This window comes from Sinocyclocheilus grahami, unplaced genomic scaffold (assembly GCF_001515645.1).
Source record: "Sinocyclocheilus grahami isolate Dianchi unplaced genomic scaffold, SAMN03320097.WGS_v1.1 scaffold821.1, whole genome shotgun sequence".
In the NCBI taxonomy this organism is placed as follows: Eukaryota; Metazoa; Chordata; class Actinopteri; order Cypriniformes; family Cyprinidae; genus Sinocyclocheilus; species Sinocyclocheilus grahami.
The window spans coordinates 215,899-230,799 of record NW_015506000.1 but is presented as its reverse complement, the minus strand read 5'-3'; the positions used below and the strand labels follow the sequence as shown (position 1 = coordinate 230,799).

The following is a 14,901-nucleotide window of genomic DNA, read 5'->3' as shown; positions in this document are numbered from 1 at the left end:
GGTGGTGTGTGTTTGCAGTACACAAGCCACGGTGAAGACAGCTGACTCCACTGTGATATGACCTTCCCCCCCCTCTCTCTCTCTCGCTCGCACGCACACACACGCACGATGCGCAAAACTCCGCATTTGAACAGTCAATAGCAAATACTTAAACTAATAATAAAACAGTAGCTGATTCAGAAGCGCCAGATTGTCATAGCAAAGTCAGAATTACCTCATCTCCTAGGTTCACGAAACGGTCATCCATAAAATGCATTGCTGTTCTGTTGTAAGTCATCTTAAAGATTCCTAAATGCATCTACTTTCGGAAGGCCAAATAAAGTGCTTTAGCTTTCGCCTAGAAACACACAGCGTCTCCCTGACATGCTGCTTCAACACTAACTGCGATTACTAAAACCACGCCTTCTTTCTTTGCGTGCACATTTGGGTGCATTATGCAAATATTTCCACATAGTGAGGTAGATATGTGGGGGCGTGTTAGAACGAGCCGTTTTAGGGGGGCGTGGCAGAGTCTTAACTTTGATAAAGAATATTTCTTTGGTTTTGAGACTTTAGCCTTTGCAACTTCAGGGATCTTATCTATGCACAATCAGCTTGTAACACTCCAAAGAGAAAGGAAAACTTGAAATCGCATCATATGAAATACCTTAATAACTACATAACCATAATCTAGAAACCACAGAGCAACACCATAGTAATCTCCTACAACAACATAGCAACTGCATAGCAACACCAGAGTGACCATCTACAATAGGGTTGTGACGGTGAGAAAATTTTCCCACCGGTTAATCAACGTGTGACAACAACGGTAATACTGGTATCAATGGGGATGGTCACCATCTCCAACAACAGCATAGCAACACTATAATAATCCTCTACAACACTCTAGCAACTGCATAGCAACACCATAGTAATCTCCTACAACACCATAGCAACTGTGTAGCAACACCATCTCCAACAACAGCATAGCAACACTATAGTAATCTCCTACAACACTCTAGCAACTGCATAGCAACACCGTAGTAATCTCCTACAGCACTCTAGCAACTGCATAGCAACACCATAATAATCTCCTAAAACACAATAGCAACTGTGTAGCAACACCACCTCCAACAACAGCATAGCAACACTATAGTAATCTCCTACAGCACTCTAGCAACTGCATAGCAACACCATAATAATCTCCTAAAACACAATAGTAACTGTGTAGCAACACCATCTCCAACAACAGCATAGCAACACTATAGTAATCCTCTACAACACACTAGCAACTGAATAGCAACCCCATAGTAATTTCCTATGACACTCAAGCAACTGCATAGCAACACCCTAGTAATCTCCTACAACACTCCAGAAACTGCATAGCAACACCATAGTAACCTCCTACAACACTCCAGAAACTGCATAGCAACACCATAGTAACCTCCCATAGCAATGGTGGCGACTCCGCAATGGCAAACACGCCTCACAATTTCTTCCCAGATTTCAGAGTTTAGTAAAAATTCCGTGTCAATCCAACATTGCAAAATCATTTCTGGTCACATTTCACTGTGCATATCATGTCGCCTATGGTACACATTAGTTTTAATATCGGCTCTGAGCCGCTCAGGACAGTGCAGTCATTTCTCTGGGTAATTGGTCAGAGGGGCGTCGCACCTCAATTATCCACGTTCCTTTACATTTCTAATGAAGATTTAAGCACATCTTTTTTCTGTCCGACAGTGAAACCACCGCAGCTCCACACGGAAAAACCATCAGCATAAATTCACTTTACCTCCAGTCAGCTCAAATTCAAACACATTAACGTGGGGCAAACGTTCTGTCCAGCTACAGCAGAGCAGCTTTTCTGCTATGAGTGCTGCCTTCATTTCACTTACAAACTCAACTGACGTCAGTCAGAGACAAACTGTCACGAATCCGGTCCATGAACTTCTAATTTCATTGACTCTCGCACTACACACTGTTGCACATCACCCCGGACTACATTTCCCATCATGCATTTCACTGATTGCACTCAGCACGAATTGCACACACCTGATTGCTCTGATTGCATACAGGTGTTTCTAATCACATCACTCACTATATATCACCCACTCTAACCACATTTCTCTGCTGAGTATTGTTTAGCCTGTACCCCTTTCCGAGTCTCCGTGTTTTCCTAGTTTTTGCCTTGCCCTGTCTGTTTTCTCCGGTTTTGATCTTCGCCTGTTTTCCTGGATTCCTCCCTTTAGCCTTGCCCCTGTGACTCTGTCTGCTGTTCGGTGACCTACGCTAGCCCGGTGACTATTCTTGTGTTTTGCCCGCCATATACCTGTTTGCCAGTGTTTTGACCCTGCCTGTTTACCACGTCTCTGAAATAAAGCTTTGCATTTGGATCAGAACGTCTCACGTCTCATCAGCCTCGTTACACAAACGCTGACATCAGTCTGTCTCATTAATCTCACACTCGTCTCATCTGAGCTCAAACGGTGTATCAGGCAATGTCGAAAGAATTGATTAATGGCCTTTTCAAAAGCATAAGATTCACACAAAATATTAGCAATCTGGTTGTTTTTCCTCATCCAAAGTTTAATTAATAGACAACATTATCTTAATTTTCTAATTCACAGTGTGTCTCTTGAGTTGTAAACTGTATATGGACAGTCTGAAGAAAATGTAAGGAATAAATTGAATGGAACACAATATTGTCAACATGGTCTCTAAACAAAAATGTCTTGTATTAGCAAAGCTTTAAAGTTTAAAAATAAAATTATATATAGCTTTTACTAGATATTCCGATCACACTGCATAAAGTCATGTTTTTCATCAGTATTTTTGTCTTGTTTCCAATTAAATGTCAAGTTTCGTAAATCAAGATGCATTTACTTCAGTAGCAAAAAATTTTTAATAAGACATTTATCAGAACGATCAATTATCTTCATAGATATTTGTTCTTGTTTTAGGCATAAACTAAATTTTGTTCAATTTCTCAAAAAACAAGACTTTTCATCTTTAATTTTCATCTCAAGTAAGTGTGTCAAGATTTAAGAATGTTTAGATAGTTTATTTAGAAAACAAGGGGAAAAAATAAAATAAATTATATATATATATATATGTATACTGTATATATATTAGGGCTGTCAACGTTAAAGGGGTCATATGATGCGATTTAAAGTTTTCCTTTCTCTTTGGAGTGTTACAAGCTTTTGGTGCATAAAGAAGATCTGTAAAGTTGCAAAGACTAAAGTCTCAAATCCAAAGAGATATTCTAATCTTATTAAAAATGTTAATCTATTGACAGCCCTAATATATATATATATATGTACATACACACATACAACTCCAATTTCTACTCCAAAGACCCTGTATTAAAAATTTATCTATTATCTTTTTTCAATTTTACATATTTAGGATTTAACTAATTATCTATTTTTTATCAATTCATGATTAAAAAATACTCGTTATTTATTTGTGTGTTTTTATTTATTTGTATTGTTTTTGCATCCAACATTTAATACCATGACTTCATGAATTTAAGACTTTATACTCCAATTTAAGACCTTTTCAAGGCTTAATTTGTGGAAGGACAAATTAAGACTTTCAAAGACCTTTTTAGGGCCCTCAAAAAACAGTTTTGAAAAATCCATTATTATTATTATTATATTTATTTTTATTTTATTTGACATTTTTAGGATTTAATTAATTATTCGCTTTTCATCAACTCACAATTTTCAGTTTGGGAAAACCAGATCTAATGAAATACAGTAATAATCCAGACATTAGTAAGTGTATTTTCATGGAAAACAAAAATTCTAATGATATATTTGTGTTTTGTCTGTGCAATGCATGCAACATTCAATGCCACGACTTTATGCATTCAAGACTTTCTGCTCCAGTTTAAGACCTTTTTAAGGCCTTAAAGGTCACATATTTTAAACCTTTCTGGAGTTTTATTTTAGGTTTTGATGTCCTTAAGAATATATATTTGCGTATATATTTGCGACGTAATACAGCCTCAAATTAGAAATCTGATCGCATATCTGCTGCCACGGCCAGACAAAAAAACGACGACAGCTGTGGTTAAACGTGATAAAACGAGCAGACTGGACAGAAACGATTGTCAAAAATGCTCGCGTTTGCAGCGCACACTTCTTATCAGAAAAGGTTCAATAAAGTATTGTCTTTTGTTGTTTTGGGCGCGTCTACAGATTTCTTGCCATATGTCTATGTTTCTTGCATCTCACGACTATGTCCTGTATGAAATAATGTCTGTGTGCATGTGTGTAAAACGACAAACTGACGATTTATATATAATCATTTGTAATTGTATATACATTGTTGTGATTAATTGTGGCTGGAACAATAATGTAGCTGAAAAAATAGTTGCCTGCTGAAATTGAAATCTTCATCATGACTAGATAGACACGGTGAGTTTGTCTTTACTATACGTTACACGTTAGATGTGATCACCTCATAGTAACAATCCTGTCAGATCGTCCATCCATTGAGAGAGAGTGTAACGTTACAGGTCGGCCAATCTGGTTTCGTAGTTAAAGTTAACCTTTTCGACATGTTTCCGTGTTGTTGTTGCTCAGCAATGGCATGGACGTAATGTTGTCTGAGGGTGTGGCTAAAGGAGAGTGGGACGGTGGGCGGTGCTCGGGGTGGTGACTGAAGGCGGTGACTGTGTAGTTCTGACGTCAACTTTTTACGGAAGTCACAGCGGTTCGTGAAAAATCACAGCTACTTTATGCAGGCTGTGTGCATTTTACTGTGGACTGACTGTTATGGTAGTTAAATAGCCCCTAGACCTCAGTAATCGTGAAAAAAGCCAGGAAATTTCCGTTTTGACAATATGGGACCTTTAACTGTGGAAGGGCGAATTAATATTCATAAGAACTTTTTAAGACTCACAAAAACCCTGCATTAAATATTATCCATTATCTAGGATTGAATCAATTATTCGCTTTTCATCTAGTTTAGGAAACCCTGGTCTAATGTAATGACATCCAGACATCTGTAAGTGTAGTTTTCCGGGCCACTGTATGACTGTCAAAGCATTAATGAATGATTCATGTCCCTTCACCTGCAGTTGAACAAACATCTCTTCAGAAGCAAAGTCTCGAACCCCTGCCATCTCGCCGCATTCGGCTGTGAAGTCTGTCAAAGTGTATATCCTGATCCTCTGTAGATGTTAAAGCAGAAACTATTCGTACGGCACACAGAGGTAAATCCAGACATCACTAAACCCGTCACGGCCAACGTGCGAAGCCTGCCGAAGTTCAAATAGCAGATTTCGACAGAGCTTAGCCTCGACAGAGCTGCAGATTTGCATTTTGAGCTGTAAAGTTTTAAAAAGACTGTTTCGGAGGTAAACATGATGTTTTCTCGCTGTCGTAATCCTGTTACACTGATGCTCAGTCACGTTAGTCATCCTGAGATATAGAGAAGTGTCATGTGAGGAAAACTCATATAGCACCCGTGACTAATAGCTCTATAGTCAAAACCTCACTGAATTCAACACACTCGCTCAATTACACCCTCCGTCAATGTCAAAAGTCAGCTCGAGGGATTGTGACGGCTCTATAGAGCAACAAAATCTGGGCATGTATTTCTTTATGTATGCTTACTTTTTATTGTGTATGCTTTATGTATGCTTATTTTTTGCAGATGCGCCACAGTCGAACGCTGAAGGTCTGAGATGGTTTGATATCTATCTGTAATCGTCTTCAACTGCTCAGCGCTGCATCACATTCACATCCGTCCATTCATTACAATTCATTTCAGCAATTACAAATCACAATCACACAGCTAAAATCCAGATTTACACACACACAGAGGTAAACATCTGTAGTAAACCCAGCATGAACATCATCTAATGGAGACACTAAAACTAGATTTATCTTATATATAAGGTACGATACACACACATATATATATATATATATATATATGAAGAGTTCAGATGTCCTAAAATTAAAATTTTTATCAGGTTCCTATGTTTAGGTTCATATATATATATGTAAATACATTGTATGGGTCAAAATTATAGATTTTTCTTTTATGCCAAAAATCATTAGGATATTAAGTAAAGCTCATGTTCCTTGAAGCTATTTAGTAAATTTCCTACCGTAAATATATCAAAACTTAATGTTTGATTAGTAATATGCATTGCTAAGAACTTCATTTGAACAACTTTAAAGATGATTTTCTCAATATTTAGATTTTTTTGCACCCTCAGATTCCAGATTTTCAAATAGTTGTATCTCGACCAAATATTGTCTCGATCCTAACAAACCATACACCAATGGAAAGCTTATTTTTTCAGCCTTCAGATGATGTATAAATCTGAATTTCGAAAAATTTACCCTTATGACTGGTTTTGTGGTCCAGGGTCACATATATTGAGTTTTTACCAAAAAGTTCTATTTTGGTTTCATCTGACCATATGACATTCTCCCAGTCCTCTTCTGGATCATCCAAATGCTTTCTAGCAAACTTCAGACGGGCCTGGACATGTTCTGGCTTAAGCAGGGGGGCACGTCTGGCACTGCAGGATTTGAGTCCCTGGTGGCGCAGTGTGTTACTGATGGTAGCCTTTGTTACTTTGGTCCCAGCTCTCTGCAGGTCATTCACTAGGTCCCCCCGTGTGGTTCTGGGATTTTTGCTCTCAGTTCTTGTGATCATTTTGACCCCACGGGGTGAGATCTTGCGTGGAGCCCCAGATCGAGGGAGATTATCAGTGGTCTTGTATGTCTTCCATTTTCTAATAATTGCTCTCACAGTTGATTTCTTCACACCAAGCTGCTTACCTATTGCAGATTCAGTCTTCCCAGCCTGGTGCAGGTCTACAATTTTGTTTCTGGTGTCCTTTGACAGCTCTTTGGTCTTGGCCATGGTGGAGTTTGGAGTGTGACTGTTTGAGGTTGTGGACAGGTGTCTTTTATACTGATAACGAGTTCAAACAGATGCCATTAATACAGGTAATGAGTGGAGGACAGAGGAGCCTCTTAAAGAAGAAGTTACAGGTCTGTGAGAGCCAGAAATCTTGCTTGTTTGTAGGTGACCAAATACTTATTTTACAGAGGAATTTACCAATTAATTCTTTAAAAATCCTACAATGTGATTTTCTGGATTTTTTTTCTCATTTTGTCTCTCATAGTTGAGGTATACCTATGATGAAAATTACAGGCCTCTCTCATCTTTTTAAGTTGGAGAACTTGCACAATTGGTGGCTGACTAAATACTTTCTTGCCCCACTGTATATATATAATATAAAATTGTAATATTTTATGAATTCATAGTAAGTAAAATTCAATCAATAAAATTTTTGATTGATGCACACTTCAAATAAATAAATTCAGTATCATTTACAGTGACAAATAAGTGAAGAAAGCATGCATTTATTTATTTATTGCTATGCAGATTATTTATTTATTTTAGTAATTTATTAATTATCTTTATATATACATATATATTTGTATATGCAATGTTTAAACATATATATATATATATTGCATATCAATCAATAAATTAATTCATTAATAAATATTCACTTATATGTGATGGTAAAATCAATTATACTGTATTTATTTATTTGATGTGTGCATAAATCAAATTATTCTAACTTCTTATAAACATAAAATATTACAATTATATATATATATATATATGCTAAGGTGTTCTGAGCGGTTGCTAAGCAGTTGATACACAGACAGAGAGCCAGACTCAGAGCACTCCATCAGTGTAAGTCTAAGGGATTTCTGGGATATTTCATTATCTGCTTGAAGTCTGATCAGCAAGAAAAAGATAAAACGTCCAAAGTCAGAACAGGCTGGAGGTCTGCGGTGAGTCTGCTCGCTCCAGGACGATTCAGAGTCAGACATTTCTCTCTTAGTTTTGAAAGAAGCCCGAGGCCATTTGCACACTAGCAGTATGTTAGCTCACATAATAAATCAAACACACGTCTCAATTTGACTTTGTGACTCTATTGTGAAGCCGATAAAACATCGCCAGCTGACAGATTAAAGCCATCAAACTTCATTAACACTGACGTCTCAAAGTCACGGTCTCCAGTTCTTTGAGATACTATAACACTAACACTGTCGCCTTTCGTTTTCATTTGCGCTGCATCTGTCATCTGTTGAGCAGGAGACGCGCGGTTGTGACATCTGTTCAGCCCGAGCTAATAATATCTCTCATCCGGCAAGAACTAAAGCACATCAACACGATCTACAAAGCAAATGAGATATAAAAAGCCAGGCTGAAATAAAGCACTACCGACAAGATAAGGTGCGCGGCGACAGCGCGGTCGTCCCGTTAACACACTTATCTGAGTGTCAGGACCATGCTATCTGGGAATAACGGCTCCGTATCGCAACAAAACATCTGCAATTCTGCACTGATCGTATTCTTCAGGGTTTCAGGTCAGTATTACTTTCCAAATATATCAGCCTTTAAAGGGATGGCATCAGACTATAGAAGCACAGCTATTTATGCCACGGAATAAAATCATAAAAAAGGTCATTTCAACTTATTCAACACTATAATAATGATAATAAAAATCATAAATAAACTCTCATTTCTGAGACGAAAAGACTGACAATTCAGAGAAGAAAAATCTATCTATCTATCTAGCCTAGCGACATGCTAATCATGCTAGAAACATGTTAGCGACATGCTAGTAACTTGCTAGTAATGCTAGCAACATGCTAGTAACATGCTAATCATGCTAGAAACATGTTAGCGACATGCTAGTAACTTGCTAGTAATGCCAGCAACATGCTAGTAACATGCTAATCATGCTAGAAACATGTTAGCGACATGCTAGTAACTTGTTAGCAATGCTAGCAAAAACATGCTAGTAACATGCTAATCATGCTAGAAACATGTTAGCAACATGCTAGTAACTTGTTAGTAATGCTAGCAACATGCTAGTAACATGCTAATCATGATAGAAACATGCTAGCAACATGCTAGTAAAATGCTAATCATGATAGAAACATGTTACAACATGCTACTAACTGGCTAGTCATGCTAGCAACATGCTAGTAACATGCTAATCATGCCAGAAACATGCTAACGACATGCTAATAACTTGCTAATCATGCTAGCAAACATGCTAGTTACTTGCTAATCATGCTAGCAACATGCTAGTTACTAACTAATCATGCTATCAGCATGCTAGTAACAAGTTAATCATGCTAGCGACATGATAGTATCATGCTAATCATGCTAGAAACATGGTAGCGACAGGCTAATAACTGGCTAATCATGCTAGCAACATGCTAATAATGCTTACAACATGATAGCGACATGCTAGTAACTTGTTAATCATGCTAGCAAATTGCTAGTAACATGCTAATCATGCTAGAAACATGGTAGTGACATGCTAGTAACTTGCTAATAATGCAAGCAACATGCTAGGTACATTCTAGTAACATGCTAATTATTCTAGAAACATGCTAGTTACTTGATAATCATGCTAGCAACATGCTAGTAACATGCTAATCATGCTAGAAACATGCTAATTATTTGCTAATCGTGCTAGCAACATGCTAGTATCTTTCTAGTCATGCTAGAAACATGCTAATTATTTGCTAATCGTGCTAGCAACATGCTAGTTACTTGCTAATCATGCTAGTAACATTCTAATCATGCCAACAATATGCTAGTAACAGGCTAATCATGCTAAAAACATGCTAGAAACATGTTATCAACATCTATCTAATCTATCTAAATGTTCAAACTTCAGGCTTTTTCAACTGCTTTAAACTTTCAGGCTAGGCTTTCTCAAGCCAACCTAAAGTTTGTCTTGACAAACCTTTTTATCTAGTTTTTGTTCAACTCTGATGTTATGTGTAACAAAATGTTTTTCTCCGTGTTCAGGTTTGACTGTAGTAAACTTAACGCAGAAACTGGCATTTCAAAACAACATTTCAAAAGATAAATCTAAACTTTTACAAAAAGTTGTCTTTGAGAATGTCTAAATATAAATCCAAATCCACAACTACGTTTAAAAACAACTAGAGAATTTAGGAGCTATATAGGAATCTAGTGGCTAAACCATGCAACTGCAGATGCTTTTTTTTCTTTTTATTCCCACCAGATGACACTAATCTGCCTTCAAAAACTGGATTTCAAAGGCATTGTCTCTATTTTAATATGAAACACTGCCATAATTGAAAAATAATATAAAAAATAATAGGGGGAAATTTTTTCAATAGGAAAAAAGGATCATAATTATTGCATAAATATTCACTAGTACCATGAAATTCTCTCAAAATACAAAAGAAAAAATATTATTGAACAAAAACATATTTCATTGATTTTACTGGAAATTAAAAAAAGTTACATTTCACCACAAACAACACAAGAGTGACCCCAAATGAACAACAGAAGGGGGAAAAAGTGTGTGGGGGGGGGAGTCAGAATCATGAGATTAAAACAATGAAAAGGTAACTGTAAATTTTTATTCATCAGCTTCTATTTTAAGCATCATCAGACACAGTCCTGCAGAAACAAACGCACCAGAAATAGCACAACTCCACCAGATGTATATATACACAGCACCTTTCCTTACAAAGCACACAAAACATCATAAATGGGATTTGAAGCGTGGCGTGTCGAGATGAGCCCGTGGAGGTTTTAAAGCAGTCGAGTGCCTCTCTTCTCATAATTCTCATCACCATCGGCGAGCCTGAAGGACCAAGAGCAGCAAAAACAACAGAATCGAGAGCGTCTGTGTCCGTACAGACAGCTGACCTCTGAAAGAGAAACTTTACAACCGCACCAAACAAAACACTACAGACGAGACCGTCAGAAAGGATAATCATGTCAGAAATTCCTTCATGCTTCACAAACACTGTATGATTGCATGAGGATGTTTGGCATTTTCTGCCTGTCGAATGTTATTAAGATGCATAACCTTGTGGTCACATTTTCTCATAGACCGAAAGGACCCTCGAGGTACAACAAACACCTTACATTTACATGGTAGTAATGTGACACGCAGTTTATTCTGAGGGAATCAGCTGATTCGTGGGCCGCGAGTGAATCCTGTGACATTAATCCGCAAGCGTGCAGCTCAGCTCACAGACAGACTGAAGCCTGAACAGGACACTCAAGTTTAAACAGACAAACCTAACATAATTCGACTATCAATAATAAACAAACCTTCAGTGCATGACAGCAGCAAACACACACAGGACACAAAATCACACAAGATCTCATTAATATCTCAATTAATTTTGTTAGACTGCAATGAGGTTTTTTTTCTGAACTCTCCTGCTTCTCAGATGTTTTTCCTCTCACTCTCAGTAACTGAGAGAAAGAGCATCTGATTCTCAAAAATTCTCAGATTAATCCATATTAATTTTACAGCTCTATACTCTTACTTTATATCAACTTTTGACTCATTTGTGTCTATTTGTATTTCTCCAAAGGAATTTTAGGGAGAAACTTTCTAGATAAACTTAAGTAAAGCACATGACATCTGAACTATAATAGAAAAAAAAAGACAATTGCACCTAAACAAGTAACAAAATAAAAGATTGAACGGTTGATAAATAAATAAATTATAATTTTTTGTATATGTGTATATATATAATATATAATATATAATGTGTGTGTATATATATATATATACAGTATACCATTGCATATAAGTAAATCAGTTATTTACTTGTTTACATGCAACTGTTAATTTAAGAATATATATTTATGAAATTATTTATTATCTATTTGAATATCCTTTAAAATATAATTTATTTCTGTGATGCAAAGCTGAATTTCCATCAGCCATCACTCCAGCATAAAGTGTCACACAATCCTTCAGAAATCATTCTAATATGCTGATTTATTATTAGAATTATCAATGTTGGCAACAGTTGTGCTGCTTAATATTTTTTTGGAACCGGTGATACTTTTTTTCAGGATTCTTTGATGAATAAAAAGTTAAAAAAGAACATAATTTATTCAAAATATAAATCTTTGCAAACAATATAAATCTTTGCTATCACTTCTTAACAATTGAACACATCCTTGCTGAACAAAAGTTTTTATTTCTTTCAAAAAAAGAAAGAATAAAAATGTACTGACCCCAAAGCTTTTGAACGGTAGTGTATATTGTTAGAAAAGATTTCTATTTTAAATAAATGCTCTTCTTTTTAACTTTTTATTCATCAAAGAATCCTGAAAAAAAATGTATCACAGGTTCCAAAAAAATATTAAGCAGCACAACAGTTTCCAGCACTGATAATAAATCAGCATATTATACTGATTTCTGAAGATCATGTGACACTGAAGACTGCAGTAATGATGCTGAAAATACAGCTTTGCATCACAGGAATAAATTACACTTTAATGTATATTAAAATAGAAAAACATTATTTTACATCATAATAATATTTCACAATATTACATTTTTTCCCTGTATTTTTGATCAAATAAATTCAGCCTTGATGAGCAGAAGAAACTCCTGTAAAACACATTAAAAAAAATTCTGATCCCAAACTTTTGTAAGTGTATACATACAGATATACATATACATATATGCGGCTGCTTAGCCTAAGGGATTTCTGGGATATTTCTTTACCTTAAACACAACCACATTACACATGTGAGCTACAAAAAGAACAAACTCTGAGCAAATACATATTTCTTTAGGCAAAGGGTTTTTTGAAAAAACACAATCACACACTCCTAAACTGTCATAAACGGGCACAAAGCAGTAATCTCGAGGGTTTACCTGCGGAATCCTCCTGTGATGCTGACGGTGGCGGACGGGTTGGCACAGATGACAGCTTCCTCCACTATAATCTTCAGAGCGCTGGCCTCTGTCCTGCTCACCGGCTTACTGATGTCCTCATAAAACAAGAACCCTGAGGAGAGCGGATGAATAAGAGATTGAATGACAAACACCCAACAACTGTTGCACAAACTAGGCTTTTACATTGTCTGAAGAAAACCTGAGTGCGAGGTGTTTGCCTGCAAAAACTCGCTAAATGTGGAGAAATGTTGCATTCCATCACTTGCTCACTATTGGATCCATCTCCTGTCGTCTCTCACATCCAAATCCAGCCACATATTAGTTCAGAGCTGTTTAAACGCTGCTTGATCTGTGCAGATTTCTCTCCTGATTCACACCAGAACACTGACTCACTGGAGGAAGAGTTATTATGGATTATGGACTCAATGTATTTGAGTTAAAAACGTCTTAATGCTGGATTTGTCTCAGCTTTTGTCTTCTCCAGATGTTAACTGATGGACGAGTGCTGTGGATTATTGTGATGTTTTTATAAGCTCTCATTCTGACGGCACCCATTCACTGCAGAGCAAGTGACGCAATGCTACATTTCTACAAATCTGATGAAGAAACAAACTCATCTTTGATGGCCTGAGGGTGAGCAAAGTTTCTGCAGGTTTGTGGGTGAACTATTCCTTTAAAGAACAGCATAGCACACGCACAAAAGAAAATAATAAAATAAAACTGCCAAAACTTTCTTTGTCAGCCTTCAAGACAAACATACAGTAGACGTTCCTGGTTTTTATCTTTGCTTTTTTGATCTGCTTTCTAATATTGTGAACTTCTTCCCTTGTCACACGTAACCAGCGGTTTCCAGAAATAAAAAACTCATTAATTTTTTCCATTGAAAAATGACTTTTAGTGATAAAGCACATTGAGTGACAGACTTGAGTGCACTTTAAAGTTGCTTTGGATAAAAGCATCTGCCGAATGCATAAATGCAAATGTAAAACATGCATCACCCAAAATCATGATATAAGATCCACCAACCAGTCTCTACGTTCTCAAACTATGTATATATTTGTATATATCTGGATGCTTTGCAGTAAAGTTAAAATATATAATTTTTATACTTATGATTTCAAAGTCAAAACTATTCAAAAGTTTGAAGTTGGTAAGATTTCAAATGATTTAAAAAGAAGTCTCTTCTGCTCACCAAGGCTGTATTAATTTAGTCAAAAATACAGTAAAAATGTGAAATATTATTACAATTTAAAATAACTATGCAAATCTCTGTTAAACTGTAATGTATTTCTGTGATGCGCAGCTGTATTTTCAGCATCATTACTCCAGTCTTCAGTGTCACATGATCTTCAGAAATCAGTATAATATGCTGCTCAGCTGCTCGAGAGACATTTCTGATTATTATCAATGTTGAAAACAGTCGTGCTGCACAATATTTTTGTGGAAACTGTGATGCATTTTATTTTTCAGGATTCACAGATGAACAGAAAGTTCAGAAGAACAGCATTTATCTGAAACAGAAATTTTTGGTAACATTATAAATGCCTATACTAGCACTTTTGATCAATTTAATGCGTCCTTGCTGGAAAAAAAGTTTGGTAAACATTATAGCACTTTATAAGTGGGTACTGATGCATGCTGCTATACATAGATAAAGCACTTTTGGAGAAAAGCATCACATATTTGATGTCGTTCACTTATAATCATCCTTCACACAAAACCTCAGTTTGCACTTCAAAACAGAGACATCACAAGCGCACAGCCGGGTAAATCACTTCAAAAACCAAGACCTTTTCCAACAGGAGAGCGTCTGATCCGCCTCTCACCCCACTGGAAATCTCCCGAACGGGATTTGCATAATTGTTTGAAGCCAGCGTGTTGTTTATAGATCAGCAGGTCGTAAATGAGCGCCTGAAGACAGCGGTGGAAAATTACGAGGCCTGGCGATTGAAAAAATACTAGCGATGTGTGTTAGGAAACAATCTCTGCCTCATTAAACTTACAGTAGATTTTCCTAAACAATCAGTAATTAACACGACCCTCCATCATGAATCCATATTGAGACTCGAGGCCATAAAACAACAGGTCAGATGAGGCAATCACTTTAAACGCTAACAATAAAATCATATCATAATTCATAAATCAGCAGGAAC

The 14,901-nt window shown here is 36.6% G+C and overlaps 1 protein-coding gene across 1 annotated transcript in view; it reads right to left on the bottom strand.

Moving 5' to 3' along the window:
• Positions 1 to 14,901, bottom strand: part of LOC107562388 (DNA nucleotidylexotransferase-like) — an 81,895-nt gene that overhangs the window by 22,999 nt on the left and 43,995 nt on the right. The window contains exon 7 of the mRNA XM_016247016.1: positions 12,728 to 12,860. Within this exon, the coding sequence (XP_016102502.1) occupies positions 12,728 to 12,860 (133 nt within the window). The remainder of the gene's footprint in view (positions 1 to 12,727; positions 12,861 to 14,901) is intronic.